Here is a 16,235-nt window from a genome sequence, read left to right on the forward strand (position 1 = left end):
GGAGCAGCACATGACAGAACGGGGGCACAGGATGGAAGCAGCACATGACAGGATGAGGGTGCAGGATGGGAGCAGCACATGACAGAATGGGGGTGCAGGATGGGAGCAGCACATGACAGAATGGGGGCACAGGATGGGAGCAGCACATGACAAGATGGAGCGCAGGATGGGAGCAGCACATGACAGAACTGGGGTGCAGGATGGGAGCAGCACAAGACAGGATGGGGGCGCAGGATGGGAGTAGCACCTGACAGAACTGGGGAGCAGCATGACAGAACTGGGGCGCAAGATGGGAGCAGCACATGACAGAATGGGGGCACAGGATGGGAGCAGCATATGACAGAATGGGGGCACAGGATGGGAGCAGCACATCACAGCATGGGGGTGCAGGATCGGAGCAGCACATGACAGCATGGGGGCGCAGGATGGGAGCAACATATGACAGAACTGGGGTACAGGATGGGAGCAGCACATGACAGGATGGGGGCACAGGATGGGAGCAGCACATGACAGAACTGGGGCGCAGGATGGGAGCAGCACATGACAGCATGGAGGCACTGGATGGGAGCAGCATATGACAGAATAGGGGTGCAGGATGGGAGCAGCACATGACAGGATGTGGGCGCAGGATGGGAGCAGCACATGACAGGATGTGGGCGCAGGATGGGAGCAGCACATGACAGAACTGGGGCGTAGGATGGGAGCAGCACATGACAGAATAGGGGCTCAGGGTGGGAGCAGCACATGACAGCATGGGGGAGCAGGATGGGAGTAGCACATGACAGCATGGGGCGCAGGATGAGAGCAGCACATGATAGGATGGGTCGCAGGATGGGGGCAGCACATGACAGAATGGGGGCGCATGATGGGAGCAGCATATGACAGGATTGGGATGCAGGATGGGAACAGTACATGACAGTATGGGGGTGCAGGATTTGGATCACCACATGACAGGATGGGGACGCAGGATGGGAGCACATGACAGGATGAGGGCTCAGGAAGAGAGTAGCACATGACAAGATGGAGGCGCAAGATGGTAGCAGCACATGACAAGATTAGGGCGCAGGATGGAAGCAGCACATAGCAGGATGGAGACCATATACCAATATAAATGCTCGCCACCTGGGCGTAGAACGGGTTCAATACCGAGTATATATATATATATATATATATATATAATATATATATGTCCCCAGCTGCTGGTATCAGGAACAGAGTATGTGCCCACCCTGTAAATAAGTTAAACTGAATACCACAATGTATGATACCGCGCTTCGGGATAAGTAAACTGAATGACCAAAATGAGAGATGAACCACCTAGGCTGGTGAATCTCTATTAACAATGCGCTAGATATTCCTTTTGTAAGGGTGAAACTAAATGCAAGACAGGCAATGTTGTAAAAGACCCCCCTTGCTGTTCTACCAACTCCGCTGGTAGGTGCGGCTTATAGCGCTTACCCTACACACAGTGGAGGTCCGTCCGTAGATCGGGATCCTGGAACTCTGTCCAGCTGTGCGGTGTAATGTGCAGGGTGTTGAGCATGCATTTGCTGCTAGCTGGCGTCAGGGATCGGGGAGCGCTCCAGCTGCGTACTACCAGGGGAGCCCCGGCCGAAGGCGTCTCTGGTTACAGTTGAAGAAAAAATGGCTGCCGGTACCTGCTCACGTGTGCCTTGGTGTGATGTCACAAAGCTACAGAGCGGCGTTAGAGCCAAAAAGGAGGAATGACCAATGCGTTTCGAATGTGAACGACCTTCTTCATCAGGGTAAATGCCCGTATTCAGGTAACCTCTATATATACTCTATGGCAACGCTACTAGTCCTGCCCCTAAACCGCTATGTTCAGCCCTGGTAATAATTCTATTTGTGTTTTTTATTTTATTATATTTTAGTGTTATTACTAACAGCCCCCAACCATATCGGGCTGGCTGGATATGAGATTCTAGTTCTAGGGGTGAAAAATGTTTGCAATTACCATTTTTGTTTAAACCTGCACATGTGCATATTTGTTGTGTATCAAAAAACGATCTAAAAACACAATTTTATTAAATATTAAAAAATGAATTTTTTTTTAAAAAGATTTATGTATATATGTACACTTTCTTTATAAAAAATAAACAGTAAACATATATGCTCATTGCAATCATCCCGTAAGTACGATTATGGAAAAAATGGAAACATAGGCACACCCTTGGCACACCCTTGGGTAACTAAGAATTCTATATACAAAGGGCCATATACTATGGAGCATCTTATGGGGGCCATCAACCAGCTGAAGAAGATAATAACGGCTAACTTGTTCCGATATGTGGATACCCATTTGCAAAAGTGCATGCCTCTGATTCCAGCTGGGTCAGTTACAGTTTCTAGAGTTTTACCTATTTTCCCATGTGAGATGTTACACAAACATAACAGCTAAAAGTGGAAAAGATTTTTTAACCAAAGGGAATGGACAATCCCTTTAAAAGAGTTTCACACATTGCTTGCGATTTAAATCAGCAATATTTTAAGTAAAAATATCGCTAAGCCAGATAGGATCTTTAAATGGGACATGTTCAAACATTTTTTACACTATTCAAAGACCCATTGCAGAAAGGAGAAAAAAAACAGTTTATGAGCTATAACAATTCTTAATTTATTGTTGACATACTGTGTATAAAGAAAAAGAAAAAAAAGTAGAAAGATCAACACAACAGTACATAGGTAGATATGAGTGCATAAACGTATTATAGCATAGATGTAAAAATCACAGCTGTCATAAATGTATATGCAGACATAAAGGTATCATATTATATGTACAGTTGTGCTCAAAAGTTTACATACCCCGGCAGAATTTTTGCTTTTTTGGCCTTTTTTTCCAGAGAATATGAATGATAAAACCAAAACTTTTTCTCCACTCATGGTTAGTGATTGGGTGAAGCCATTTATCGTCAAACTACTGTGTTTTCTCTGTTTAAATCATAAAGTTTTGGTGTTATCATTCATATTCCCTGAAAAAAGGCAAAGAAAGCAAAAATTCTGCAGGTGTATGTAAACTTTTGAGTAAAACTGTATATGGCAAAAAAAAGCTTCTACCTATTAGCAATAGTCAGTGGCGTAACTAGAGTCCGATGGGCCCTGATGTAAAATTTGTAGCTGCCCTTCCCTGCATATTGGTCAGATGTATGGGCACTTGTAGAGTTCAAAATTCTACAAGGACATAAGGGTTGCACCCCCTCCCCTATTGTGTAGTAATGTCCCTCATCGTGGGCCCATTCTAGTATATCTGTCCCTCACCCTGAACCCATCCTGGTATGTATGTCCCGTATCATGGGCCTCATCCTGGTATATATATTAATGCATTAAAAAAATGATTCTACTCACCTTCCCTCTGATCCTCCACCATGTGGTGTGGTGTGCGGACAACTGACTTCAGCGTGCAAGCGAAGGGAACACATGATGTCACTGCCATGTGTCCCCAGTCATGCGCAAGCCAAAGTCAGCTGCAGGCTTCTGATTAGCTAGCAGCGTACAGACCCGGCAGATCTCTACACAGCAATACACTTCTGTTGAATGTGCGTCAGAGGAAGCACATCCAGTTGAAGTTTGTGCTGGCGTCTGTGGGCCCTCTGCGATAGTGATAGTAAAGCCCCTGGCAATAAAGCAACTACAAAGTCACCATAGAGAAAATAAGTCTCCTTGTGTAGTGACCTTGCAATTTGCACTCTCCTGCTAGGTTACCTATGCACTGTTTTGTCGATCTTTATACTCTTTTTTATGATATATGTCAACAATAAATGAAGAATTTTTGTAGCCATTTATGTGTACTTATGGCTATATTAGCATTACAATAATGCAACGGGTGGATTTATTTTGTTTACCAGTCAAGATCCAGCAGAATAGGATAGCTTGACCACATATCTACAAAGATACCTATAAAATATCATCAAACATAACACACAAACAATTGCAACAGAATTGCAATTCAAGGTGATTCACTTAAATACATACATGTGGCTTAAGAGGTAGGAAGTGAAAAATTCACCTAAATAAGAGCAAGCATTAACTACTTTACCAAATATTGCTTTTAGTTTAACACAACAGTTTAGAACAAAAAGAAAAAAAAAACTTAGTGATGTATGAACAATGTTTGAAATACAATGTGTAGACATTTTAAGGATGACTTAAGGATAATACGTAAAACTGCATTCAAAGTTTCTTTAAGTACAAAGAACATTTTTGTTTTGTTCTCTGGGCAATACAAATTAACCTAAAAAATACTTCAAGTCCACATTGGTGAATTGGTATGTATGGTTAGCTCTGAGATGTAACTTGTGGCAATATAACCGATGCACAAGCTATTCCTGCAAAGGATTCTGGAAAATGTAAGTCCCTCTCCCATTCATCAGTTTCTGTATTGTACACTTGTACAATACTAGTCACGTTGTTCAAGTGCCAGTTGTAGCCCCCCACAATAAAAATTTTATTATCTAAAAGACAGCAGCCTGCTTCAGACTGTCCAGCTCTCATTGGGCTCACAGTTGTCCATGTGTCAGTCTCTGGAGTATAATACTCAACAGCTAAAACATCAAAACATCGATCAACATGATCCACTCTACCCCCAAAAGCATAAATTTTGTTCTTGGTTCCCTCCATTGCATGAAGAACTCTTGGCTCATTCATTGAAGTCTTAAATTCCCATTGGTCTAAAGAAGAGTTATAACAATGTAAGGCTTTTTTGTCATCGACAGAAACTCCATAACCTCCTGAAATATACAGCTTTCCTCCGAGTGTAGCACCTGCATGACCCCATGTTCTGCGTTTTAGAGAGCATACGTAAGTCCATTCATTCTTCTTAGGGCAATACCTTTCGACAGATGCCAAACTTCCTGATCGGTTTCTTCCCCCAGTTGCATATAACATGCCATGCAAGACATGAAGTTGGAATTGAATTCTGCTCTCTTGCATAGGTTGAATTCTCAGCCATTGATTTAAATGAGGGTCATAGCGAAAACAAACTTCTACAGCTCCTTCGCCACTTCGATATTGCAAATGCTGCCCTCCTACAACATACACAAAATTGTCCAGGACTGCAACACACGCATGGCTACAGCCAACCTCCATTTCTTCAAGCTCCTTAAACTGCCGAGCTCTCAGATCTGGCAAATAGCACACTTTAGTACTTACAGTGCGATCATTATCAGTATAAGGTGTTCCACCAAACGTTATAAGTGAGCAGACATCTGACCTAATAACAGTCCTACAAGATTGCATTTCGTGCTGTCGGAATGGAAGAATTTGGTAGTTGAAGGCCTCAAGCAGAAATTGTCGGCATAACACGTCTTCTACCATGATATCCACAATCTGAACACTGTCCACCAGCTCAGAAGACTTCATCAATGGAAATCGAATGTGGCAAAGAACTTGGCTAGCATTTGCTCGTCGGGAATAGTCAAACTGAAGCCAACGGATTGCAGCACGAAATAAATCTATTTCACTACAGTTTTTTAATTTATTGCTTTGGAGAAAGAATACTAGACGTTCTAAAGGCAAATGAAGAAAATCTTCTTCCTCAGATATTTTAAGAAAATGTTTAAAAGTGAATGAGTCCACTGACTCTTTTAGAGATGCCAAACTGAAAGTTGTAGCCATTTGTCCAATATTCAAACAAGTCTCCACACTCATTGCGGATTTCAAGAATTCTTCACAAAGTTCCACAACAGAAACCATTTGGAGAAAAACTGCAGCTCCGAGAACATCATGAATACAATCAAGATCTAGAGTAACTTGTGCACTATATGAAAAATCAATTATATGTCGCAGTCCTCTGGAAGATACTCCTTTAAGTTCAATAACATCTTGACTGGCTTCTTTCATTCCTCCTGTAAACATTGCCCTTGAAAAAGAAAAATGAACAGATTAGGCTCTCTTTAATTCAGGCTAACAATTAAAGGTGCTTTAAGGAATTTTAAAATCTGGGCATGAGGTCCATAATAGAATATCAACGTGATGCAGTGACGACATAAAAACTCAAACAGGACAGGATCATAAGCAGTAGCACAGCTACCGGAGGTGCGGTGGGGCAGAGGGCAGGGCTGTGCAGTTGGCAAGCCAAACCTCCCACACAGACTCCTCAATTTCCACTACTCTGACTCTCTCATACATGGCTAATGTTGAAGCGATACATTTACTGTAGTAAAATGGTAACATCAGGTTTTTCATCAAAATTATGATACAATAAATCAAGCTATTAGGGAATGTGCACACGTTCAGGTTTTTTTGCGTTTTTCGCGATAAAAACGCTATAAAAACTCATTAAAAACGCATACATTATGCATCCTATCATTTAGAATGCATTCTGCAATTTTTGTGCACATGATGCGTTTTTTCCGCGAAAAAAAACGCATCGCGGTAAAAAAAGCAGCATGTTCATTAATTTTGCGGTTTTTCACGTTTTTCCCGCTATTCTATGCATTTGGAAAAAACACATCAAAAACGCAAAAAAAAAAAAATTACGCATCAAAACGCGGGAAAAAAAATGCGAACAAAAACACATGTGGATTTCTGGCAGAAATGTCCAGTTTTTGTCAGGAAAATTTCTGCCAGAAATCCTGACGTGGGCACATACCCTAGGGTAGAACATAAAATATATTTTTTGGAATATAACTTTAGAACACAAAAAACTTCAATAAATTGCAAATATGTAACACACTATGCAGTAAGTGGGAAAAAAACAGTTTTCAACAAAAACGTACTAAATAACATTTTTGCAGTTTATGAATTTGTTCTGAGATATAGCATCACATCCATCAGATCCGCCTTCATAGATTACATCAAAATCTGATCTAATTATTTTAAGGCTGGAGAACAACCTTTCCACACTGACTACAGATCAGAGTGCCTTTTTCCTCTGATGTGTAGAGGAGGAGCCTCACTACTCAGCATGTACATAACGTGTAGCACAGATTCATCTCAACTAAAAGCCTAGAATCTTAGATCAGGACTAGAACACATTTATAGGACTTACCCAAATTCTTACAAAACTATTCAGCACATACTGCATTGAACTACTGTATCCAATTTATTATATATTTTAGGAGTCACATAGCACTAGCAGAGGGTCCGGTAGCCCAAGCCCGGCGCAGAGGGGCCCATCTGGAGCTATCGCTACTCAACTTTATCGGAGCACACAGCAAGCCGATATAGTTAAGCCTTGTGGTAGTGCAGGGAAACATGATCTCCCTGCACTACCACCCTACGTTCTGAAAACCACAGTTCATTTTTGGCCTCTTTCACACTTCTGTCGGAATGTGAACGTCGCAATAAGTCGTTCTGTGAAACCGTCGAAACCGCCTCCCCGGAACTCACAATGGGCAGCGGATGCGTCTGAAAACTGCATCCGCTGCCCATGTTGTGCATAATTGTGCACAACGTCCGTCGGTACGTGAGACCGACGGTTTGCGACGGCCCCGTACCGATGGAAATGTGAAAGAGGCCTTAAGGCCTGCATTATCTCATAGACTTGTATTAGCAACGTATCGCGACGTACGGCCACACGTTTCGTACGTTGTGCACTGGATCCTGCGGAATTTGATGGCCCGTCATTTGGAAAAAACGTTCAAAGAAACATTTTTTGTCTGCAGTGGAAAAACGTGCCAGGATGCCTCCTGCGTCATACGTCGTTCCACAGAATGGGAGCCTATGGACGCAGGATCCTGCGGTCACTGTGAAATGCAGGAATCCAGTGACGTATCCTGTTTTTAGATTAGCATGCCTGGAAGCATTTTCCAACCCGGGGGAAAAAAAAATCTCTCTCCCTCCCTCTCTCTCGTCTCCCCAGAACTTTCTCCATTGAAATGCAGGCAAGAACACAAACGACGCATCCGTCAAAACACTGGATGCGTTCCACACGTTTTTCACTATTTTCAAAACGTCCGTCGATACGTCACGACAACGCATTACGACGCCCGCCAAAAGACGGAAGTGTAAAACAAGCCTAAGCCTGTGGTCTAAAGAACGGCAGAGGCAAATAGCACAAGCATAGAATGTCAGAGTCAAGACTCAAATCTTGTGCATGTGCCGACAGTGATATCAGCACACTGATCCACCCGTGATTTGCTAGAAGACTTGTCAGTATTGTGGATTAGTTGAGTATATGATGTTTTTCAATTTTGATCAAAACTTGTGGTGTACCTGTGAGGGCATCAAAGTATGGGGGCCCCTCATACATTGTGGGGGGCCATCATACTGCATGGAAGCAATTGTTGGGGAGATTAAACAGAGTGGGAGCTAATGTTGGACTGTTATACAGCATGGGAACTAATGTTGGGGTCATTATACCACACCTTGATAAAGCTCACGCGAAACGCGCGTCGGTGGCGGAGTGGCGTGAGCTCTGGACTGAACGGCAGTATGGGTAAGCACTTTTGGGCAAGGGGATAGTATTTGGAAGCATGGTACTTACATGGATTAATAGGACGAGCTGTCTTATACACTGACGTTTACCCTTGTACTCCCATGTTGGATTTATAGGCACTAGCACTTTATACGATGCCCCTGTCCATTTCAGCCGTGACACAGTAGCCATGACATACCTGATCCTTTGCTGTTTGTGTCTCTCTGACTTTTTTGTGTACATTATGATTATTTTTTGATGATGTTCATGCATTTATTATGTATTTAATTAAAGCTATACTTTTTAAAGCATTTGTGGACTTAGTATTTCATTTTTTTCATGTTTTATGGGGTCATTATACAGCTGAAACTAATGTTGAGACCATTATACAGCATGGACACTTTTCTAGGGTACTTGCACAGGGGCATTAATATTTTCTAGGGAGCACTTTTATCATGAAGAGGGCAGTAATGAGACATTTTACCTTGGGGAACAGTGGTGGGCATTGTTATGTGGGACACTAAGTGGAGCAGTGTTATTGCGGCAAACAGTAGGTACAGTAATACGGACACACACGGGAGCACTGGCTCAGCATTGGGTTGAGAAGCTTAGTCATATTGTTCTCGGCCAAATGGAAAACACGGGTTAAAGTGAACAACTCCGTCAAAGAGAACGTCAGTTGCAAGTCACCATCTATAACTGTACTGTGATCTCTTGTACGTTCTACCACTATATGGTCACCATACGATAGTAATATCAGTGTTGGTCTTTGTATAGCGAGTTATTTTCAGTAATAGCGTGGTCATCTGCTGAGATTCCCTTCTATCCACAGTTAAGGGGCACCACCATAGTTTTAATCAGGGTTACCTGGTTAGGATACCACTCATGTTTCGCCCCCTGAGCTAAACCCCTAGCTACGCCTCTGATCATAAGTGTCAATACTCAAAAAATTCACCAGCACAACTACAACATCAGACTCGTCCCACATATATTATATATCTAAGATAAAGGTCATAGGTTCAAGAGGAAGCTCTACTATACGGAAAGAGGAGATTACTGGTGTGAGTCTTCAACACGTTTTTTCCCAGATGTTGAGTTATCAGGCTCAAGCAACATACAATCTTATCCTCTGGAATTTTTCTATGCTTCTATCCAGCTGATTGTACAAAGTGGAATAGTACAGACTGTACAGTAAAGTGAAATAAAAAGCCTTTAATTCCAACTACAAAGTCATCATATATCTCATAGTTTTGTTGTCACCAACCATCTTAAAGGGAGTCTGTCACCCCTTTTTTCGATATGAGATAAAAATATGGTTCAATAGGGCCTCAGCTCTGCTTTACATCAGTACCTTTCATATCCCCCGATTCCCCACCTTTGCTGAGAAAATACCTTTGTAATCTCTCCGTTTTCGTATGTCAATCACCCTGGTCCGGTCCGATGGGCGGTGCCTAATCGCCGTTTCTCTCCACCTCCTGCCTTGCTCTACGAATCTTCTTTCCTGTGTTGGCGTTGTTTTCTGCACCTGTGCATTCAAGTGGCTTCTCGCGCGTGCACAGTATGTTTTGCCCAGCAGTGGGCAAAGCATACAACTCATTATTGAGCATGCGCCGGCATTTTCCTTGCATACTGCACAGGCGCTAGAGGCTAATTCAATGCGCACGAGCAGAAACTGACCGGGATCTGTGCTATTCACAGATCTAGTTACATCAGAAACGCCGAGGAGCGGGGAAAGAGACAGCGATTATGCCCCGCCCATCGGACCAGTGTGATTGACATACAAAAACGGAGAGATTACTAAGGTATTTTCTCAGCAAAGGTGGGGAATAGGGGGATATGAAAGGTACTGATGTAAAGAAGAGCTCAGGTCCTATTGAACCATATTTTTATCTCATATCGAAAAAATGGGGTGACAGGTTTCTTTTAAATATAGAGTAAGAGTCTGAAGTTGTAGTTGTGCTCGTAAAATTTTAAAAACAGTCATTGTAGGGTGAGAGGACTTGCCCTAAACTAACACTAGGCTCCATCACCATTTTTTCATTGATGTTACACTGAAGTTAGAATTCGATCACTCTCTTTGTCTGACCATCGTCACCGAAATAGTGCTATTGTGGGTTGATGATGGTTCCTATGGTAAACAGGAAAGTCTGACAAAGGCTTCCCTTTCTGCAAAATTCCTCAGCGAATAAGCTTCTGCCAGGGCCAAGATCTGATTGGCTGTCAGTCACAGAATGACAGTGGAGATAATGCATACAATATATCAAAAAAGTTTGTACACACCTCACATTTTTGTAAATATTTTATTATATCTTTTAATGGGACAACACTGAATATATGACACTCTGATACAATGTAAAGAAGTCAGTGTACAGCTTGTATAACAGTTAATGTCTAAACTCCTGTCAACAAAATTGAGTACACACCTAAGTGAAAATGGCCAAATCGGTGAATTCAGGAGAAATTACACACAAAAAAATTGTGTGGTGCAATTTCTCCAGTTACCCTTGTGAAAATGCTACATTTGAGGCTAAAAAAATATTTTTTGTGGGAAAAATGTGATTTTATTTATTTTCATGGCTCAAAGTTATAAACTTCTGTGAAACACCAGAGAGCTCAAGGTGCTCACCTCACATCTAGATAAGTTCCCTGAGGGGTCTAGTTTCCAAAATGATGTCACTTGTGGCGGAGTTCCACTGTTTAGGCACACCTAACTTTCCAAACGCGGCATGGTGTCTGCTAATTATTCCAGCAAATTTTACATTCAAAAAGTCAAATGGCGCTCCTTCCTTTCCGAGCTCTGCCATGCGCCCAAACAGTAGTTTTCCCCCACTTATGTGGTATTAACGTACACAGGAGAAATTGCACAACGATTTTTGGGATCCATTGTCTGCTGTTACCCTTGTGAAAATAAAAAAGTTGGGTCTAAAGTAAAATTTTTGTGAAAAAGTTACCATAAATGTTCATTTTTTCCTTCCACATTGCTTCAGTTCCTGTGAAGCACCTGAAGGGTTAATAAACTTATTGAATGCGGTTTTGAGCACCGTGAGGGGTGCAATTTTTAGAATGGTGTCAATTTTGTATATTTTGTGTACTCAAAAGAAATTTCACAACAAATTTGGGGGTTCATTTTTTCCTGTTACCCTTGCAAAAAAGAAAAATAAATGTGAGCCTAAAGTAAAATTTTTGTGAAAAAAAAGTTAAAATATTAATTTTTTCTTTCCACATTCCATTAATTTCTGTGAAGCACCTGAAGGGTTAATAAACTTCTTGAATATGGTTTTGAATACCATGAGGTGTGCAGTTTTTAGAACGGTGTCTCTTTTGGGCATTCTCGGTCATATAGACCTCTCAAAGTTACTTCAAATGTGATGTGGTCCCTAAATAAATGGTTTTATAAATTTTGTTGGAAAAATTAAAAATCCCTTACAAAAAAAAATATGTTTCAGAAATTGTACTGATGTAAAGGAGACATGTGAGAAATGTTATTTATTATGGTAACTATTTTGTGTTACATAACTGATTTAAAGGCATACAAATTAAAAGTTTGAAAATTGCGAAATCTTCACCAAATTTCCGCTTTTTTTCACAAATAAACGAAAAGTCACATCAAAGAAATATTTTCCTCTATAATGAAGTACAATATGTCACGAAAAAACAATCTTAGAATCAGTGGGATCCGTTGAAGGGTTCCAGAGTTATTACTTCATAAAGTGACACTGGTGAGAATTGTAAAATTTGGTCTGGTCATGAACATGAAAAGACGTCTTGGGTGTAAAGGGGTTGCGATCAATAAGTATTGTAAAAAAAAATATATGATATATATATATATATATATATATATATGGGAACATTAGAGAGATCACACAGCCCCCCGAGGAAGCATTGGAATACGCGAAACGCGCGTCGGGGCTTCCAGCAGGACACTTCATTATCGGGCATCTATATGACATGGGTAAGCACTGGAGCGGTTTATTCCGGGCATATCCGTGATTTTACTATTTGTTGAGTGGCAGTAGTATGCGGTATGATACCGTAGAGGCATAGGTTACAGTACCATGTTTGGTTTTTTAGTCATATTATCTTTACGCCTGGTATCCTTACTGTGAATGCCTACGCAGACGCACTCTGCTCCTTTATGAATAGGCAATGCCTTTCCTTACACCTAGGGCTGCGGTAGTGTAGTTTTTCTGCCTGTTCACTATACGCCCTAGTGTATGCACACAGGTGCGGGCTATTTACCCTGTGCACTTTGCACATGTCACTTTCTATGGCACTGTTTATTGTGCCTATGTGTTTATATATATATGCCCATAGGAGTGTTCTGCTTGTCTATCATCACCATATTCTCATATTTATATGTCTGTCTTACATTTTGTTTATTAATAAAATTTGTATATTTTTTATGGTTATCTTGTGTATTACATTTATTTTTGGGGCATTTTTGGCTCCCTGGTTTTTGTAGGTTTAGTATATAGTTGGGGAGTTTTGTCCCGCTTTGTCCCTGGTGGTATGCCATGGGCATGCTGTATAGGAGGGATTTTTTCACCTCTAGTTACGTCCGCAGTGTCGGTTTTTGTTTTCATATATATACACATAGTACAGAGCGAAAGTTTGGACACCTTCTCATTTAAAGATTTTTGTGTATTTTCATGACTATGAAAATGGTAAATTCACACTGAAGGCATCAAAACTATGAATTAACACATGTTGAATTATATACTTAACAAAAAAGTGTGAGACAACTGAAAATATGTCTTACATTCTAGGTTCTTCAAAGTAGCCACCTTTTGCTTTGATGACTGCTTTGTACACTCTTGGCATTCTCTTGATGATCTTCAAGAGGTAGTCACCGGAAATGGTTTTCACTTCACAGGTGTGCCCTGTCAGGTTTAATAAGTGAAATTTCTTGCCAACATCACATTCCACCATAGACTGTCCAGGAGTTGGCGGATGCTTTAGTCCAGGTCTAGGAGGAGATCCCTCTGGAGACCATCCGCTGCCTCATCAGGAGCATTCCCAGGCATTGTAGGGAAGTCATACAGGCATGTGGAGGCCACACACACTACTGAGCATCATTTACTTGTCTTGAGGCATTTCCACTGAAGTTGGATCAGCCTGTAACTTCATTTTCCACTTTGATTTTGAGCATCACTCCAACTCCAGAACTCCGTGGGATATTAGTTGTGATTTATGTTGATCATTATTAGGTTTTATTGTTCTCAACACATTCCACTATGTAATAAATAAAGATTTACAACTGAAATATTTCATTCAGTGATATCTAGAATGTGGGATTTTAGTGTTCCCTTTATTTTTTTGAGCAGTGTATATATACAGTGGGGCAAAAAAGTATTTAGTCAGTCAGCAATAGTGCAAGTTCCACCACTTAAAAAGATGAGAGGCGTCTGTAATTTACATCATAGGTAGACCTCAACTATGGGAGACAAACTGAGAAAAAAAAATCCAGAAAATCACATTGTCTGTTTTTTTATCATTTTTTTTGCATATTATGGTGGAAAATAAGTATTTGGTCAGAAACAAACAATCAAGATTTCTGGCTCTCACAGACCTGTAACTTCTTCTTTAAGAGTCTCCTCTTTCCTCCACTCATTACCTGTAGTAATGGCACCTGTTTAAACTTGTTATCAGCATTAAAAGACACCTGTGCACACCCTCAAACAGTCTGACTCCAAACTCCACTATGGTGAAGACCAAAGAGCTGTCAAAGGACACCAGAAACAAAATTGTAGCCCTGCACCAGGCTGGGAAGACTGAATCTGCAATAGCCAACCAGCTTGGAGTGAAGAAATCAACAGTGGGAGCAATAATTAGAAAATGGAAGACATACAAGACCACTGATAATCTCCCTCGATCTGGGGCTCCACACAAAATCCCACCCCGTGGGGTCAGAATGATCACAAGAACGGTGAGCAAAAATCCCAGAACCACGTGGGGGGACCTAGTGAATGAACTGCAGAGAGCTGGGACCAATGTAACAAGGCCTACCATAAGTAACACACTACGCCACCATGGACTCAGATCCTGCAGTGCCAGACGTGTACCACTGCTTAGGCCAGTACATGTCCGGACCCGTCTGAAGTTTGCTAGAGAGCATTTGGATGATCCAGAGGAGTTTTGGGAGACTGTCCTATGGTCTGATGAAACCAAACTGGAACTGTTTGGTAGAAACACAACTTGTTGTGTTTGGAGGAAAAAGAATACTGAGTTGCATCCATCAAACACCATATCTACTGTAAAGCATGGTGGTGGAAACATCATGCTTTGGGGCTGTTTCTCTGCAAAGGGGCCAGGACGACTGATCCGGGTACATGATAGAATGAATGGGGCCATGTATCGTGAGATTTTGAGTGCAAACCTCCTTCCATCAGCAAGGGCATTGAAGATGAAACGTGGCTGGGTCTTTCAACATGACAATGATCCAAAGCACACCGCCAGGGCAACGAAGGAGTGGCTTCGTAAGAAGCATTTCAAGGTCCTGGAGTGGCCTAGCCAGTCTCCAGATCTCAACCCTATAGAAAACCTTTGGAGGGAGTTGAAAGTCCGTGTTGCCAAGCGAAAAGCCAAAAACATCACTGCTCTAGAGGAGATCTGCATGGAGGAATGGGCCAACATACCAACAACAGTGTGTGGCAACCTTGTGAAGACTTACAGAAAACGTTTGACCTCTGTCATTGCCAACAAAGGATATATTACAAAGTATTGAGATTAAATTTTGTTTCTGACCAAATACTTATTTTCCACCATAATATGCAAATAAAATGTTAAAAAAACAGACAATGTGATTTTCTGGATTTTTTTTTCTCAGTTTGTCTCCCATAGTTGAGGTCTACCTATGATGTAAATTACAGACGCCTCTCATCTTTTTAAGTGGTGGAACTTGCACTATTGCTGACTGACTAAATACTTTTTTGCCCCACTGTATATATATATATATATATATATATATATACAGTTAGGTCCATATATATTTGGACAGAGACAACATTTTTCTCATTTTGGTTACAGACATTACCACAATGAATTTTAAACAAAACAATTCAGATGCAGTTGCAGTTCAGACTTTCAGCTTTAATTTGAGGGTATCCACGTTAAAATTGGATGAAGGGTTTAGGAGTTTCAGCTCCTTAACATGTGCCACCCTGTTTTTAAAGGGACCAAAAGTAATTGGACAATTAACTCCAAGGCTATTTCATGGACAGGTGTGGGCAATCCCTTCTTTATGTCATTCTCAATTAAGCAGATAAAAGGCCTGGAGTTGATTTGAGGTGTGGTGCTTGCATTTGGAAGATTTTGCTGTGAAGTAAACATGCGGTCAAAGGAGCTCTCCATGCAGGTGAAACAAGCCATCCTTAAGTTGCAAAAACAGAAAAAACCCATCCGAGAAATTGCTACAATATTAGGAGTGGCAAAATCTACAGTTTGGTACATCCTGAGAAAGAAAGAAAGCACTTGTGAACTGATAAATGCAAAAAGACCTGGGCGCGCACAGAAGACAACAGTAGGGGATGCTCGCAGAATAATCTCCATGGTGAACAGAAACCCCTTCACAACAGCCAACCAGGTGAACAACACTCTCCAGGAGATAGGCGAACCAATATCCAAATCTACCATAAAGACAAGACTGCATGAAAGTAAATACAGAGGGTTCACTGCACGGTGCAAGTCACCCATAATGAAGAATAAAAAGGCTAGACTAGACTTTGCTAAAAAAAAGTCTAAAAAAGCCAGCACAGTTCTGGAAGAACATTCTTTTTGGACAGATGAAACCAAGATCAACCTCTACCAGAATGATGGAAAGAAAAAAGTATAGCAAAGGCGTGGTACAGCTCATGATCCAAAG

The 16,235-nt window shown here is 41.3% G+C and overlaps 1 protein-coding gene across 2 annotated transcripts in view; it reads right to left on the reverse strand.

Moving 5' to 3' along the window:
* Window positions 1–2,022: 2,022 nt before the first annotated feature.
* The window catches only part of KLHL26 (kelch like family member 26), a 141,908-nt gene continuing 127,695 nt past the window's right edge, over window positions 2,023–16,235 (reverse strand). For both annotated transcript variants that reach the window (XM_069738975.1, XM_069738966.1), the window contains one exon: window positions 2,023–5,875. In XM_069738975.1, the coding sequence (XP_069595076.1) occupies window positions 4,294–5,875 (1,582 nt within the window). In that variant the 3' untranslated portion in view covers window positions 2,023–4,293. The remainder of the gene's footprint in view (window positions 5,876–16,235) is intronic.

This window comes from Ranitomeya imitator, chromosome 1 (genome assembly GCF_032444005.1).
Source record: "Ranitomeya imitator isolate aRanImi1 chromosome 1, aRanImi1.pri, whole genome shotgun sequence".
In the NCBI taxonomy this organism is placed as follows: domain Eukaryota; kingdom Metazoa; phylum Chordata; class Amphibia; order Anura; family Dendrobatidae; genus Ranitomeya; species Ranitomeya imitator.